Consider the following 15,345-nt stretch of genomic DNA (forward strand, 5'->3'; position numbering starts at 1 on the left):
AGGAAGGGGGAGGAAACAGTGGAGAAAGTAGAGGGGAAGGAAATGGAGGGAGGGAAACGGAGAGGAAGGGGGAGGAAGTAGAGGGGAAGGAAATGGAGGGAGGGAAATGGAGAGGAAGGGGGAGGAAATAGTGGAGGAAGTAGAGGGGAAGGAAATGGAGAGAGGGAAATGAAGAGGAAGGGGGAAGAAATGGGAGGAAGTAGAGGAGAAGGAAATGGAAAGAGGGAAATGGAGAGGAAGGGGGAGGAAATAGGGGAGGAAATGGAGAGGGGAGAAGGAAGAAATGGGAGGGAGGGAAAGGGAGGAAGTGGAGAAAAGGGAAGAGGAAGAAATGGAGGACGGTAAGGAAGGGGGGAAGTGGAGGGGATGGGGAGGAAAGGGAAGGGGAAGCGAGGCGGGAAGCGCGAGGCTGGTTCGGGTTTCTCTCCTTTTCTTTATTCTGTCCAAAAAAAGGGGGTTCGGGGGGTTCGGGGCCAGCCCGGGGTCACCCGGGGTCAGCGCGGCCCCGGGGGGGGGAGGGGGGGGGCAGCTTTACCTGCAGGAGCCGAGGGGGAAGTTGAGGTGGGGGGTGGGGGGGGAGGAGGTCGGGGTGGGGGGAGGTCAATAAATTAAACGGGAAGGAGATAACGAGGAAAAAGAAAGCAATAAAAATAAAAAGGATCAGAACCAAGAGGAAGGAGCAGTCGGAGCGAGCGGCGCCGCAGGGGGAAGCGTCGTCCCAGCTTGGAGTTGTTGGGGGGGGGGGACCCCGAGCGGAAGGGGCCCCCCCGGCGGCTGCGGGAAATGGGGCTCCGGGCGCTCCGGGGGTGGTTCCGGGGGTGTTTCCGGGGGGGGGGGCGAGAACCTCGGCACAGAGAGAGAGAGACTGAGACAGCGTTAACGGGGAGAACCCCCCCACCCCTCCCCCGCACCCCAAAAACCAGCCCCCCCCCCCCACCTCCAAAACCCACAACCCACCCCCCCCCCGCCCCCCAAAATCCAGCGGCGGCTCCTCCTGCGGGGGGGAAACCTCGGTTAGGGGGCGGCCGTGGGGCAGGCGGAGGCGCCGGGGGGGGCTGGGGGGGCTCCCCGAGTCAGACGTCGGTCGCTGCGGGGGGCTCCCCGTGTCGCGTGGGGGTCAGATACAGGCACTGGGGGGGCCCCCCAGGTCAGACGTGGGGCGCTGTGGGGCAGAGAGAGACGCTGTGGGGCTGGCAGAGGCGCCGTGGGGCTCCCCAATCCACGTGTGGGGCAGAGAGAGGCGATGTGGGGCGCTGCAGGGCCCCCCAGGTCGCGTGTGGGGCAGAGAAGAGGCGATGTGGGGCAGACAGAGGCGCCGTGGGGCCCCCCTGCTTGCGTGTGGGTCAGGTAAGAGGCGATGTGGGGTGCCGTGGGGCTCCACAGGTGGGTTGGGGGTCACCGTGGGCGTCCAGAGGCAGGTTGGGGGTCGCTGTGGGGCTCCACAAGTGGGTTGGGGGTCGCTGAGGGGCTCCACAGAGCAGTTGTGGGTCACCGTGGGGCTCCACAGGCAGGTTGGGGGTCGCCGTGGGGGTTCCCAGGGTCGCCGTGGGGCTCCACGGACAAGTTGTGGGTCGCCGTGGGGCTCCCCAGGCGAGTTGGGGGTCACCATGGGGGTCCCCGGGGTCTCCGTGGGGCTCCCCGGGCGGGTCGGGGGTCGCCGTGGGGCTCCCCAGGCAGGTTGGGGGTCACCGTGGGGGTCGCCGTGGGGCTCGCGGCTCAGATGTGGGGCAGGGCCGCGAGGCTCTGCTTGCAGTCGATGGCGTCGGGGCCGGCGAGGGCGAGCGGCAGCGCCGCCACGAAGGCGCCGGCGTCGAGCGGCTCCAGCGCCAGCGCCCGGCACAGCAGCCCCAGGGGCAGCCGCGGGCGGAAGCTGCGGAGAGAGCCGCGTCAGAGGGGAAGCGGGGCGGAAACGGGGGGAAACGGGGGGGAAACGGGGGGGAAATGGGGGGGAAACGGGGGGAGAGAGCAGAGTCAGAGGGGAAATGGGGGGCAAACGGGGTGGAAATGGGGAGAGAGCCGCATCGGAGGGGAAACGGGGCGGAAATGGGGGGGAAGTGGGGCGGAAATAGGGGGGAAGTGGGGCGGAAACAGGGGGGAAGTGGGGTGGAAATGGGGAGAGAGCAGAGTCTGAGGGGAAATGGGGGGGAAACAGGGTGGAAATGGGGAGGAAAAGGGGAAAGAGTGGAGTCAGAGGGGAAACGGGGCGGAAATGGGGGGGAAATGGGGTGGAAATGGGGGGGAATGGGGAGAGAGCAGAGTCAGAGGGGAAATGGGGGGGAAACACAGGGGAAATGGGGTGAAAATGAGGGGGAAAGGGGGAGAGAGCAGAGTCAGAGGGGAAACGGGGCGGAAATGGGGGGGAAATGGGGTGGAAATGGGGAGAGAGCAGAGTCAGAGGGGAAATGGGGGGGAAACACAGGGGAAATGGGGTGGAAATAGGGAGGAAATGGGGAAAGAGCAGAGTCAGAGGGGAAACGGTGGAAACACGGGGGATATGGGGAGAGAGACACATCAGAGGGGAAACGGGGGGGGAAACGGGGTGGAAATGGGGGGGAAACGGGGAGAGAGCAGAGTCAGAGGGGAAATGGGGCAGAAATGGGGGGGAAATGGGGAGAGAACGGAGTCAGAGGGAAAACAGGGGTGGAATGGGGAGGAAACAGGGCAAAACCGGGGGAAAGCAGGGGGAACCAGAGCAGAAACAGGGGGGAAGCAGGGGGAAAGGAGGGGGAAACAGCGGGGAAAGAGCCACATCAGAGAGAAAGGGGGGAAAATAGAAACAGGGGAAATGGGGGGGGGGGAAACTGGGGTCCGAGCAGCCTCAGACTGGGGGGAGGGGGAGGAAACGGGGGTAGAAAAGGGGGCAGGGGGAGAGGGGACCCCAGGGGGGGTTTGGGGCAGGGGGAGCCCAGCCCCATGAGTGAGAATCCAGCCCTGGAACAGCAAACCCGGCCCCATAAGTAGAGAACCCAGCCCTACGAGGGGGTCCCAGCCCCATAAGTAAGGACACAGCCCCAGAAATGGGAACGGAGACCCCTAAATGGGGGACCCATAACCCCAGGTGGGGGTGAGGAAGGGGCTTGGGCACCCCGAAACCTCGCTGTGGGGCAGAAATAGGGGCTACAACCCCACTATGGGGCAGAAATAGGGGATTTTACCCCCCTGGAACTTGCTACGGGGCAGAAATAGGGGTTTTAACCCCCATAAACCCCACCACGGGGCAGAAATAGGGGGTTTTAACCCCCATAAACCCCACTATGGGGCAAAAATAGGGGTTTTAATCCCCCTGGAACCAGCTATGGGGCAAAAATAGGGGATTTTATCCCTCTAAAATACGCTACGGGGCAGATAAATGACATTTTATGCCCCCGAATCCCGCTATGGGGCAGAAATAGGGGTTTAAACCCCCCTGAAACCTACTATGGGGCAAAAATAGGGGGTTTTATCCCCCATACAACCTGCTATGGGGCAGAAATAGGGGGTTTTAACCCCCATAAACCCCACCACGGGGCAGAAATAGGGGGTTTTATCTCCCATAAACCCCACCACGGGGCACAAATAGGGGGTTTTATCCCCCATAAACCCCACCACAGGGCAGAAATAGGGGTTCTAACCCCCTGAAACTTGCTATGGGGCAGAAATCGGGGTTTTAACCCCCCCCGAAACGTGCTACGGGGCAGACGCCGCGGTTTTCACCCCCCCCCAGCCCCACGTACGCTTTGATCATGGCGCGGAGGGCCGCGCGCCGCTCCCGCTCGGCGAACTTGTCGATGAGGCGCGCGGCCATGGCCGGAGCCGCCCGGTACAGCCGGAAGAAGCGATGGAAGTTGCCGAGGGCCCAGGCGGCGCGGAGGGCGAGGGCGTGAGCCACAGCCGGGTCGGCGCGGAGGGACGGGGTCAGCAGCGCCAGCTCCGTCGTCAGCTCTGAGAGGAAATTTGGGGAGAATTCAGGTGATTTGGGGGGAGATTTGGGGGCGTGGGGGGAGATTTCGGGGGATTTGGGGACGTGGGGCAAGATTTGAGGCGATTTGAGGAGAGATTTGTGGTGATTTTGGGTGATTTAGGGAGATTTGGGGTGATTTAAGGTGAGGGGGGAGATTTCGAGGGAGATTTGGAGTGAGGGGAGAGATTTGGGGTGAGATTCGGGGTGATTTGGAGGAGATTTGTAGGTCTGGGGGGCGATTCAGGAGCGTGGGGGGAGATTTGGGGTGCCCGAGTGGGTTTTGGGGGGTCCTTGGGGGGGGATTTTGGGGAGCTCACCCCCTGAATTTCATGCAAAGAGGCAGCAGAGGATGCGGCAGGCGGTGATGAGGGGGGTTGGGGGCAATTTGAGGTCCCCAAGTGGATTTTGGGGGGTCCCAGGGTGGATTTTGGGGTCCCCGGGGTGGGTTTTGGGGCGCTCACCCCCTGAATTTCTGGTGAAGAGGCAGTAGAGGATGCGGTAGGCGGTGAACTCGCCGACGTGGCCGGGCAGGTTCTCCCCGTAAAGCGCCTTCAGCTGCGTTTGGCACTGGTTGAATTCCTCGTGGTCGCCCTGGGGGGGGTCAGGAAGGGATTTGGGGGGTCAGGAAGGAAATGGGAGACCCCAAAATACAGGGGGGACACCCTGAAATCACCAGGAGGAGCCTCCAAACCCACCTTCTCCAGGGCGATGCGGGCGTGCGTCTCGTACACCTCGACCGTGAATTCAGTTCGGATGCCCTGAACCTGGAACAGGGTGGGGGGAAAGTGAGGGGGGGACGCCCCAAAAATACCCCCAGGACCCCAAAAATAGCCCCCAGGACCCTCAAAATACCCCTGGGACCCTGAAAATACCCCCCAAGACCCTGAAAATACCCTCAGAACCCCAAAAATAGCTCCTGGGACCCTGAAAACGCCCTCTGGGGCTCCAAAAATACCCCCGGGACCCCAAAACTATCCCCCAGGATCCTGAAAACACACCCCAGGACCCCAAAAATACCCTCAGGACCCCAAAAATACCTCCCAGGACCCCAAAGCTGTGTGGGGAGGCACCAAATAGAGCAGGGAGCCCCCAGATCCCTGCGCCCCAAGCCCAGATTTCCCTAATCCCACCCCTCTCATCCCAGACCTCCCCGAGCTCATCCCAACCTCATCCCTGGGAATCCCACCCCTCTCATCTCAATCTTGCTTAATCCCAGATCTCCCTGATCCAATCCCAGGCTCCCTAATCGCATCTGCCCCAATCCCAGCCCCCGTAATCCCCTCTAATCCCAATCCCAGACCCCGTAATCCCTCCTAATCCCAATCCCAGACCCCGTAATCCCCTCTAATCCCAATCCCAGACCCCGTAATCCCCTCTAATCCCAATCCCAGACCCCGTAATCCTCTCTAATCCCAATCCCAGACCCCGTAATCCCCTCTAATCCCAATCCCAGCCCCCCGATCCCCCCTAATCCCAATCCCAGCTCACGGTGAGGTCCTGCCGGATGGATTTCATCTGCTCGCAGGCGAAGGCGTAATCGCGGTTCTGCTCCCAGTGCGTCCGCACCAGCGACAGCGACCGGCGCAGAACCTGCTCCAGGGGATCCGGGAGGCGGATTCGGGGCAGAGAAACGGATTAGGGGGAGAAGAGAATCAGATTAGGGGAAAAAATAATCAGATTAACGGGGAGAGAAATGGATTAGGGGAGAAAGGATTGGGGGGGAAGCAGATGAGGGGACAAGGAAATGGGGAGTAAAGAAGATTGGAAAAGGGAAACTGGATTGAGGAGGGAAACCGGATGAGGGGGAGGAAATGGGATTGGGAGAGGAAACTGGATTAGGGGGAGAGAAACCAGATTGAGGGGAAGGAACTGGATTGAGAAGGGAAACGGGATTGGAGGAGGGAAATTGGAATGGGGGTGAAATTGGATTGGGGGTTGAAATTGGATTCGGGGAGAAAAACTGGATTGGGGGGAGGGAAACCGGATTAGGGGGAGGAAATGGGATTGGGGGAGGAAACTGGATTGGAGGAGGGAAATGGGATTGGGGGGTGAAACCGGATTGAGGAGGGAAAACTGGACCAGGGGGAGGAAAACGGGATTGAGGGGAGAGGGGGGAAAATCGGATCAGGGTAGGAAACGGCGGGATCCGAGCGGGAAGCGACAGGATCGGGGTGGGAAACGGCGCCGGTTACCGGGACGGGGCGCACGGAGGCCGGGTCCGGGGCCCCCGTGAGGCGCAGGTACCGCTTGGTGACTTCCTGGCAGGTTCCCTGGATCTTGAGCTCGTTCCAGTCGGGAGCCTCGTGGGCGGCGGCGGCCTCGGAGCCTCCCAGCGCCAGGACCAGCGGCTCCGGGCGCAGCTTCTTGGTGTGGCCGGGCTGGAACCGCGCCGCGCGCCGCTGCTTCTTGAATTCCTTCTCCGGGTCCTCGTAATCCATCGCCGGGCGCTTGCGGTTGCGCTTGGAGGGACCCTGGTCGTGCCTGGGGGACCCCGAGGACCGATCCTAATCCCGATCCTAATCCCGAACCCCGGCCCCAACCCCAATCCCAATTCTGAACGTCAATCCCCATCTCGATCCTGATCCCAATTCCAAATCTGGATCCCGATCCCAACCCCGATCTCGATTCCAAGCCCAAATCCCAATTTTAATCCCTACTCCAATTCCAACTCTGAGCCCTAATTCTAATTCCGAATCCCAATCTTAATTCTAGATCTCAACGCTAATTCCGATCCCAATTCTGAACACCAATTCCAACCTCGATCCCGATCTCAACTTCAATTCCAACCTAAATCTCAATCCCGAGCCCAATCCCAACCTTGATTCCAAGCCTAAACCCCAATCTTAATCCCTACTCCAGTTCCAATTCCGAATCCTAATTCTAAATCTCAACGCTAATTCTGATCCCAACCCCAATCTTGATCCTGATCCCAATCCTAATCCAAATCTGAATCCTGATTCCAACCTCAACTCAATCCAAACCTTGATCCTGATCCAAATCCCAATTCTAATCCACATCTGAGTCCCAATCCCATCCCCAATCCCAATCCCAATCTGAACCCAACCCCAATTCTAACCCAAATCCGAGGCCCGATTCCAACTCCAACTCCTGGTCTAGCCCCCAGTCTCGATCCCGATCCCAAATCCACTCCAAACCGGGGTCCCAATCCCGCTACCTCTTCCCGCGCTGCACCCTCCCTCGGCCGCGCTCCAGGTGCCCCCCCCGGCCGCGGCTTTTGTTGGGGCCTCGGCGGGCGCCGGGGCGGCTCTCGGCGCCGGAGCTGTCGGAATCCGAGTGGGAGTCGCTGCGGGAAGAGCAGAAACGGGATATTTGAGGGGAGGGGGGAACACAAGAACCAGCTGGGGCCCCCAGGACGCTCAATCCACGGCGATTTAGGGGTCTGGGGGGAGATCTGAGGGTCTGGGGGGGGAGATTTTCAGGTCTGGGAGGAGGATTTGGGATTGGGGGAGGAGATTTAGGGGTTTGGGGAGGAGATTTGGGGGTCTGGGGGGAGATTTTGGGGGTCTGGGGGGAGATTTGAGGCCTGGTGGGGGGAGATTTGGCGGTCTGGGGGGAGGATTTCGGGTCTGTGGGGAGGATTTGGGGATGAAGAAAGAGATTTTGGGGTCTGAGGAGGAGATTTTGGGGTCTGAGAGGGAGATTTGGGGGTCTGGGGGGAGATTTTGGGGCTTGGCGGTGGGATCTGGGGAGCTGGGGGGGAGATTTGGGGGTCTGGGGGGAGGATTTGGGGATGGGGGAGGAGATTTTGGGGTCTGAGAGGGAGATTTAGGGGTCTGAAAGAGAGAATTGGAGGTCTGGGTGGAGATTTTAGGGGTCTAGGGGGCGATTTGAGGTCTGCAGAGGAGATTTAGGGGTCTGCGGGGAGGATTTGGAGACAGGGAAGGAGATTTGGGGTCTGGGGTGAAGATTTAGGGGTCTGGGAAGGAGATTTAGGGGTCTGGGGAAGAGATTTAGGGATCTGGGAGAGAGATTTAGGAGTCTGGAAGGAGATTTGGGGTCTGGGAGGAGATTTAGGGGCCTGGGGAAGAGATTTAGGGATCTGGGAGAGAGATTCAGGAGTCTGGAAGGAGATTTGGGGTCTGGGGAGGAGATCTGGGGGTCCCAGGAAGAGATTTGGAGGTCTGGGGAGGAGATTTGGGGATCTGGGAGAGAGATTTAGGAGCCTGGAAGGACATTTGGGGTCTGGGGAGAAGATTTAGGGGTCTGGGAGGAGATTTAGGGGTCTGGGGAAGAGATTTAGGGATCTGGGAGAGAGATTTAGGAGCCTGGAAGGAGATTTGGGGTCTGGGGAGAAGATTTAGGGGTCTGGGAGGAGATTTTAGGGGTCTGGGGAAGAGATTTAGGGATCTGGGAGAGAGATTTAGGAGTCTGGAAGGAGATTTGGGGTCTGGGGAGGAGATCTGGGGGTCCGGGGAAGAGATTTGGGGGTCTGGGATGGAGATTTACGGATCTGGGAGAGAGATTCAGGAGTCTGGAAGGAGATTTCGGGCTCTGAGGGGAGATTTTGGGGTGAGGGGGGGTCTCACCTGCGTCGGAAATGCCGTCCGGGCGACCGGGAGGAGGATCGGGATCGGGATCGGGAGCCGGCGCTGGAGGACGAGCTGTTTTCCTTCATGAAGACGTTGCGGTTGCCGAATTTGTTGGGGAACGGGGCGCCGCGGGCTCGGCCGCGCTGGGGGGGCCCCAGGGAGCCGCCGCCCCCCCCGGCCCCTCGGGGCGACGCGGCCGGGATCGCCGAGCCCGCGGCCGCTCGGGACCCCAGGGACGGAGCCTCCCAGCGCGGAGCCTTCTTCTTGGGGCTCTCGGACGCGGCGTCGCGGCTCAGCCTGAGGGAAAAAGGGGGGTTGGAGAGTCTGGGGGGGGGGATTGGGGGCTCCTGGGGGGGATTCCGGGTGGATTTGGGGGGCCAAGGGGCATTTTGAGTGGATTGGGGGGGGAATTTGAGGGTCTGGGGGGATGTGGGGGTGGATTTCAGGGCACAAGGGTGGATTTTGGGGCGCAGGGATGTGTTTCCGGCTGCTGGGGGTGGGTTTGGGGGCCAAGGGGGGGATTTTAGGCTGCAGGGGGCAGATTTTGGGGTGCAGGGAGTGGATTTCGGGGCCCAGGAGGTGGATTTTAGGGGGCAGGGGGCAGGTTTTGAGGCCTGGGGGTGGCTGTGGGGCAGGTTTTGAGGCCTGGGGGTGGCTGTGGGGCAGGTTTTGAGGCCCGGGGGTGGCTGTGGGGCAGGTTTTGAGGCCCGGGGGTGGCTCTGGAGCAGGTTTTGAGGCCCAGAGGTGGCTCTGGAGCAGGTTTTGAGGCCCAGAGGTGGCTGTGGGGCACGTTTTGAGGCCCGGGGGTGGCTGTGGGGCAGGTTTTGAGGCCCGGGGGTGGCTCTGGAGCAGGTTTTGAGGCCCAGAGGTGGCTGTGGGGCAGGTTTTGAGGCCCGGGGGTGGCTCTGGGGCAGGTTTTGGGGCCCGGGGGTGGCTGTGGGGCAGGTTTTGAGGCCCGGGGGTGGCTGTGGGGCAGGTTTTGAGGCCCAGAGGTGGCTCTGGAGCAGGTTTTGAGGCCGAGGGGTGGCTCTGGAGCAGGTTTTGATGCCCGGGGGTGGCCGTAGGGGCAGGTTTCGGGGTCCCCCGCACCCCGGGAGCGGCTCGCGGCTCCAGTCGATGGTGTAGGCCGAGCCGTCCTGCAGCCGCGCCTGCAGCGCCTCCTTGAGCAGCTTCTCGGTGCGATCCTTGTCCTCCTCGGACTCGCAGGCCGTGAAGCAGCGCTGCACGTAGGCCTTCATCGCCGGCGGCCACGCCTCCGCCTTGCCCCCGCGCGGCACCGGCCTGCGGGAACTGGTCAGACTGGGAGCACTGGGACGGGACTGGGAGGGGGATGGGAGTGGGATTGGCGTGGAATTAGGACTGGGATGGGATTGAGATTAGGGCTGGGATTGGGATTGAGACTGGGATGGAGATTAGGACTGGATTGGGATTGTTAGAATGGGACTAGGATTGAGACTGCAGCTGGGACTGGGATTGGGCTGAAACTGGGATGGGACTGGGATGGGATTGAAATGGGGACTGGGATGAGACTGGGATCAAATCTGGGATTGGACTGGGATGGAATTAGGACTGGGATGGGATTGGGATGGAGACTAGGACTGGATTGGGATTGCTGGTAGAATGGGACCGGGATTGGGATGAAACTGGGATGGAACGGGGACTGGGATGGGATTGAAATGGGGACTGGGATGAGTGGGATTGGACTGGAATGGAATCAGGACTGCGATGGGACTGGGATTGGGATTGGGACTGGGATGGGATTGAAATGGAGACTGGGATGGGACTGGGATCAAGTCTAGGATTGGACTGGGATGGAATTAGGACTGGGATGGGATTGAGACTGGGATGGGATTGGGATGGAGACTAGGACTGGATTGGGATTGTTGGTAGAATGGGACTGGGATGAAACTGGGATGGAACGGGGACTGAGATGGGATTAGGACTGGGATGGGATTGAAATGGGGACTGGGATGGGACTGGGATCAAGTCTGGGATTGGACTGGGATGGAATTAGGACTACGATGGGACTGGGATTGGGACTGGGATTGGGACTGGTTTTAGAATTGAGCAAATGGAGAGAGAGGTGGCGCTGGGGGGATTTTGAGGTGAAACCACGAGGTTTTGGGGTATTTGGGTAATTTTGGGGGGCACGGGGCAGATTTTGGGGTGATTTGGGGGGTTTTGGGGCAACAGGAGGAGAACTGGAGGTGAATTTGTTGGGGGTTTTGGTGGAATGGAGGATTTTGGGGGGAATTGGATGGGAACGGGATGGATTTGGGGGGGTTTGGGGGTTCATCCCCCCCCCGACTCACCCGGCGGGTTTGTCGGGGCCCGGGGTCCCCCCGAAGGTGCCGGCCGGGGAGGGGCCGGAGGAGCCGGAGCCGCCGGAGGAGCCCGAGGAGCCGGCGAGGACAAACGGACGCTTCGGGAGCTGGAACTTGAGACCCCCGGAGCCCGGAGCCTCTGGGGGAGAGAGAGACGGGAACTGGGGGGACTGGGGGGACTGGGAGGGGATGGGGGTGAGGGGAACTGGGGGGACTGGGGGGACTGGGAGGGGATGGGGGTGAGGGGAACTGGGGGAACTGGGGGGAACTGGGAGGGAACTGGGGGGTACTGGGAGGGCACGGGGGGCGTCTCTTACGCTTCATGCGGCTCCAGGGCTGCCCCCCCCCCTTCTTGGCCTTGGGGGGCCCCTCGCTGAAGGCCGGGGGGGGGTAGGGGGCTGCGGCCCCCCCGGAGCCGGCCCCCCCCCCCGCCGTGGGGGTGTCCGTGGGGCTGGGGGGGGGCGGCGGGGGGCGGGGGGGGCTGGGGGCTCCCGTAGGGGGGGGGCTCCTCCAGCCCCGGCACCGGCGGCTGCTGGGGGGACACGGCGGGGTCAGCGCCCCAAAACGCACCCCCAGACCTCAAAATGCACCCCCCAGACCCCCAAAATACACCCCAGGACCCCAAAGTGCCCCCCAGCACCCCAAATTGACCCCCCAGTACCCAAAATCCTCCCCCAGACCCCCAAATCTCCCCCCACGACCCCAAAGTCCCCCCCAACCGCAAAATCCTCCCTCAGACCCCAAAATACACCCCCAGCACCCCAAAGTGCCCCCCGAGACCCCAAAATCCTCCCCTAGACCCCCAAAGTCCCCCCCCAACCCCAAAATCCTCCCTCAGACCCCAAAGTGCCCCCCCGGACCCCAAAATACACCCCCAGCACCCCAAAGTGCCCCCCCCCAACCCCAAAATCCTCCCCCAGACCCCCAAATCTCCTCCCCCGACCCCACCCCCCCCCCCAGACCCTTTTTGCCCCCCGTTACCTGCCCCAGGCCGCTCTGCTGCCCCGCGGGGGGGGGCTGTTGGGGGGCGGTGCCGTAGCCGCCCCCCCCCGTGCCGTACGGCGCTGCCGGCGTCGCCCCGTACCCCGAATACACACCCTGGGGGGGGGGGAGCGGTCAGTGACCCCCCTGAACGGACCCCCCAGACCCTAAAGCAACCCCAACAGCCCCCCCTAGCCCTTAGGGGCCCCCAAAGTGCCCCCCTGCCCTCAAAAAGACCCCCAAGTGCCCCCCCAAAGCCTCAAGGGGACCCCCAAGAGCCCCCCCCAACCCCAAAAGGACCCCCAAGAGACCCCCTGGTTGAACGGGAGCCCCCTAAGTGCCCCCCCCCTTCCAAACAGGACCCCTAAGTGCCCCCCCTGAACCTCCCCAAAGCCTCGAGGGGGCCCCCAAGTGCCCCCGCTCCAAACAGGACCCCCCCAAGTGCCCCCCCTAGCCCTTAGGGACCCCCCAAGCCCCCCCCCCGAGCCCCCCCTCACCACGGGGTAGCCGTAGTAGCCGTAGTAGCCGTAGCCGGAGCCGTAGGGTTGGTACCAGGGGTAATAGGGGGGGGGCTGCAGGTTGGGGTCCCCCTGCGGCGCCGAGAACTGGAGGGGGGAGGGAAGAGGGGGTGTCAGTCGGGGGAGGGGGGTACAGCCTCCTGCCCCCCCAACCCATTCTCCACCCCCCCAGCCCCACTATTTACCCCCCTAGCCCCATTTGGAGTCCCCCAGCCCCATTTCAAGCCCCCCAGCCCCACTATTTGCCCCCCCAGCCCCACTATTTGCCCCCCCAGCCCCATTATTTGCCCCCCCCGCCCCAGTATTTGCCCCCCCAGCTCCATTATTTGCTCTCCCAGCTCCATTATTTGCCCCCCAAGCCCCATTCCAAGACCCCCAGTCCCACTATTTGCCCCCCAGCTCCATTATTTGCCCCCCGAGGTCCATTATTTGCCCCCCCAGCCCCATTATTTGCCGCCCAAGCCCCATTTCAAGCCCCCCAGCCCCATTCCGAGCCCCCTCAGCCCCATTATTTGCCCCCCAGCCCCACTATTTTCCCCCCCAGCCCCATTTCAAGCCCCCCCAGCCCCATTTGGAGCCCTCCCAGCCCCATTCTGAGCGCCCCCAGCCCCACTATTTGCCCCCAGCCCCATTTCAAGCCCCCCAGCCCTCATTTGGAGCCCTCCCAGCCCCATTTTGGAGCCCCCCCAATCCCATTTCAAAGGCCCCCCAGCCCCATTTGGAGCCCCCCCCGCTCACCTGGGCCCCCCCCGCTGCCCCCCCCCTTGCTGGCCCCCCCCTTGCTGATGCTGGCGAGCGCCTGTCGCGCTTTCTCCCACTCCGGGTTCTCGTGCGGCGGCTCCGGAGCCTCGCGCCCCCCCAGCGGAAACGGGGGGGTCCTGGGGGGCAGACGGGGTCAACTGGGGGGAACTGGAGGAACTGGGGGGCCCTGGGGCAAAGGGGGGTCAACTGGGGGAACTAGACCAAACTGGGGGTACTGGGAGCGGTCAGGGAGCCACACTGGGGGGGGGAAGGAGGAACTGGTATGAACTGGGGGGGTGGGAGGGAACTGGGGGCAAACTGGGGGGCGCGAACTGGTCCGAACTGGGAGCTCTGGGGGAGGTCACTGGTCCAAACTGGGAGTGCTGGGGGGTGGAACTGGTCTGAACTGGGGGGGAACTGAGGGGAACTGGGGGCACTGAGGGGGGGGAAACTGGTCTGAACTAGAGTGGAACTGTGGGGGGGAACTGGTCTGAACTGGGGGAACTAGGGGGGGAAACTGGTCCTAACTGGGAACACTGGGGGCCAAACTGAGGGGGTCACTGGTCCAAACTGGGGGACACTGGAGACAAACTGAAGAGGGGGGGGTGGAACTGGTCCAAACTGGGAGCGGGGGGGGGGGCACCCGGGGGGCACTGGGGGGGGGGGGGGTCACTGGCCCGAACTGGGGATGCTGGGGGGAGTCACTGGTCCGAACTGGGAGCGCTGGGGGGAGTGGGGGGGGGGCGCTGGGGAGGAACTGGGGGCGCTGGGGAGGAACTGGGGGCGCCGGGGAGGGCCCGGGGGGCAGTGGGGGGGGTCACTGGTCCGAACCGGGGGCGCGGAGGGGTCCCTCACCAGTCGGCCCCGCGCTGGTCGCCGCCGTTGGAGCCCATCGCCCCCCGCCCGCCGCCAACGGCGCCATCCGCGGTCCAAGATGGCGGCGCCGTCACTTCCGGCCCCGCGCTTCCGGCGCGCGCGGCCAATGCGGGGGAGGGGAGGGGGGGAGGGGACGGCGGCCGGCGAGGGGCAAAACGGCTCCGAAAGCGAAACGGAAAAGGAGAGGCGCCGCCCCCCAAAGCAGCCGAACCCCAAAGGTGAGGGAACCCCAAAATAGAGGGAACCCCCCAAACCAGAGGGAACCCTAAAAATGGAGGAGGGAACCCCCAAACCAAAGGGAACCCCCAAACCAGAGGGAACCCCCAAAGTGTGAGGGAACCCTAAAATGGTGGAGGGAACCCCCAACCCAGAGGGAACCCCCAAAAATGGAGGAGGGAACCCCCAGAACAGAAGGAACCCCCAAAGGTGAGGGAACCCCAAAATAGAGGGAACCCCCAAAATGGAGGAGGGAACCCCCAAACCAAAGGGAACCCCAAAACCAGAGGGAACCCCCAAACCAGAGGGAACCCCCAAAAATGGAGGAGGACACCCCCCAGACCTGAGGAACCCCCAAAGGTGAGGGAACCCTAAACTGGAGGAGGGAACCCCCAACCCAGAGGGAACCCCCAAAATGGAGGAGGGAACCCCCAAAAATGGAGCAGGGAACCGCAAAATAGAGGGAACCCCCAAAATGGAGGAGGGAACCTCCAAAACCAGAGGGAACCCTAAAAATGGAGGAGGGGAACCCCCAAACCAAAGGGAACCCCCAAAACCAGAGGGAACCCTAAAAATGGAGGAGGGAACCCCCAAACCAAAGGGAACCTCCAAAACCAGAGGAACCCTAAAAATGGAGGAGGGAACCCCCAAACCAATGGGAACCCCCAAACCAGAGGGGAACCCCAAAAAATGGAGAAGGGAACCCCCAAAACCAGAGGGAACCCTAAAAATGGAGGAGGGAACCCCCAAACCAGAGGGGAACCCCAAAAATGGAGGGAACCCCCAAAACCAGAGGGAACCCCAAAACCAGAGGGAACCCCCAAAGCAGAGGGAACCCCAAAAGGGAGGAGGGCACCCCCAAACCAAAGGGAACCCCAAAATAGAGGATGGAACCCCCAAACCAAAGGGAACCCGAAAATAGAGGATGGAACCCCCAAACCAGAGGGACCCCCCAAACTGGGGGGGCTCCTCGCTCTCCCCCCCCCCCCCCCCAATGAGACGCAGACTCCAGGTAATTGGAAAAATCATTTAATTGAGGAGGGGGGGGAAACGCAGGGGGTGGGGGCAGGGGGGGTCCCCAACTCCTTCAGACCCGGGGGGGGGGGGCGGGGGGGGGGGGCACCCCCATATTCGCCAAGGGGGGAAGGGGGGGGGGGGTGCGAGCGCTACAACGAGAAACAGCACTTGGGGGGGGGGGG

General features: G+C 62.4%; 1 protein-coding gene across 1 annotated transcript; it reads right to left on the reverse strand.

Moving 5' to 3' along the window:
* Positions 1 to 413: 413 nt before the first annotated feature.
* On the reverse strand, positions 414 to 13,994 carry LENG8 (leukocyte receptor cluster member 8). The gene is made up of 16 exons (XM_069882818.1): positions 13,910 to 13,994; positions 13,052 to 13,191; positions 12,293 to 12,400; positions 11,796 to 11,912; positions 11,311 to 11,346; positions 11,132 to 11,278; positions 10,803 to 10,953; positions 9,580 to 9,771; positions 8,488 to 8,787; positions 7,116 to 7,244; positions 6,133 to 6,421; positions 5,429 to 5,530; positions 4,636 to 4,704; positions 4,402 to 4,531; positions 3,714 to 3,921; positions 414 to 865 (listed from the first exon to the last, which is right to left on the reverse strand). Exons 1-16 carry the CDS (start codon positions 13,945 to 13,947, stop codon positions 661 to 663), a joined length of 2,361 nt encoding a protein of 786 aa, XP_069738919.1. The 5' UTR covers positions 13,948 to 13,994; the 3' UTR covers positions 414 to 660.
* Positions 13,995 to 15,345: the final 1,351 nt, after the last annotated feature.

This window comes from Phaenicophaeus curvirostris, unplaced genomic scaffold (assembly GCF_032191515.1).
Source record: "Phaenicophaeus curvirostris isolate KB17595 unplaced genomic scaffold, BPBGC_Pcur_1.0 scaffold_366, whole genome shotgun sequence".
Taxonomy (NCBI): domain Eukaryota; kingdom Metazoa; phylum Chordata; class Aves; order Cuculiformes; family Cuculidae; genus Phaenicophaeus; species Phaenicophaeus curvirostris.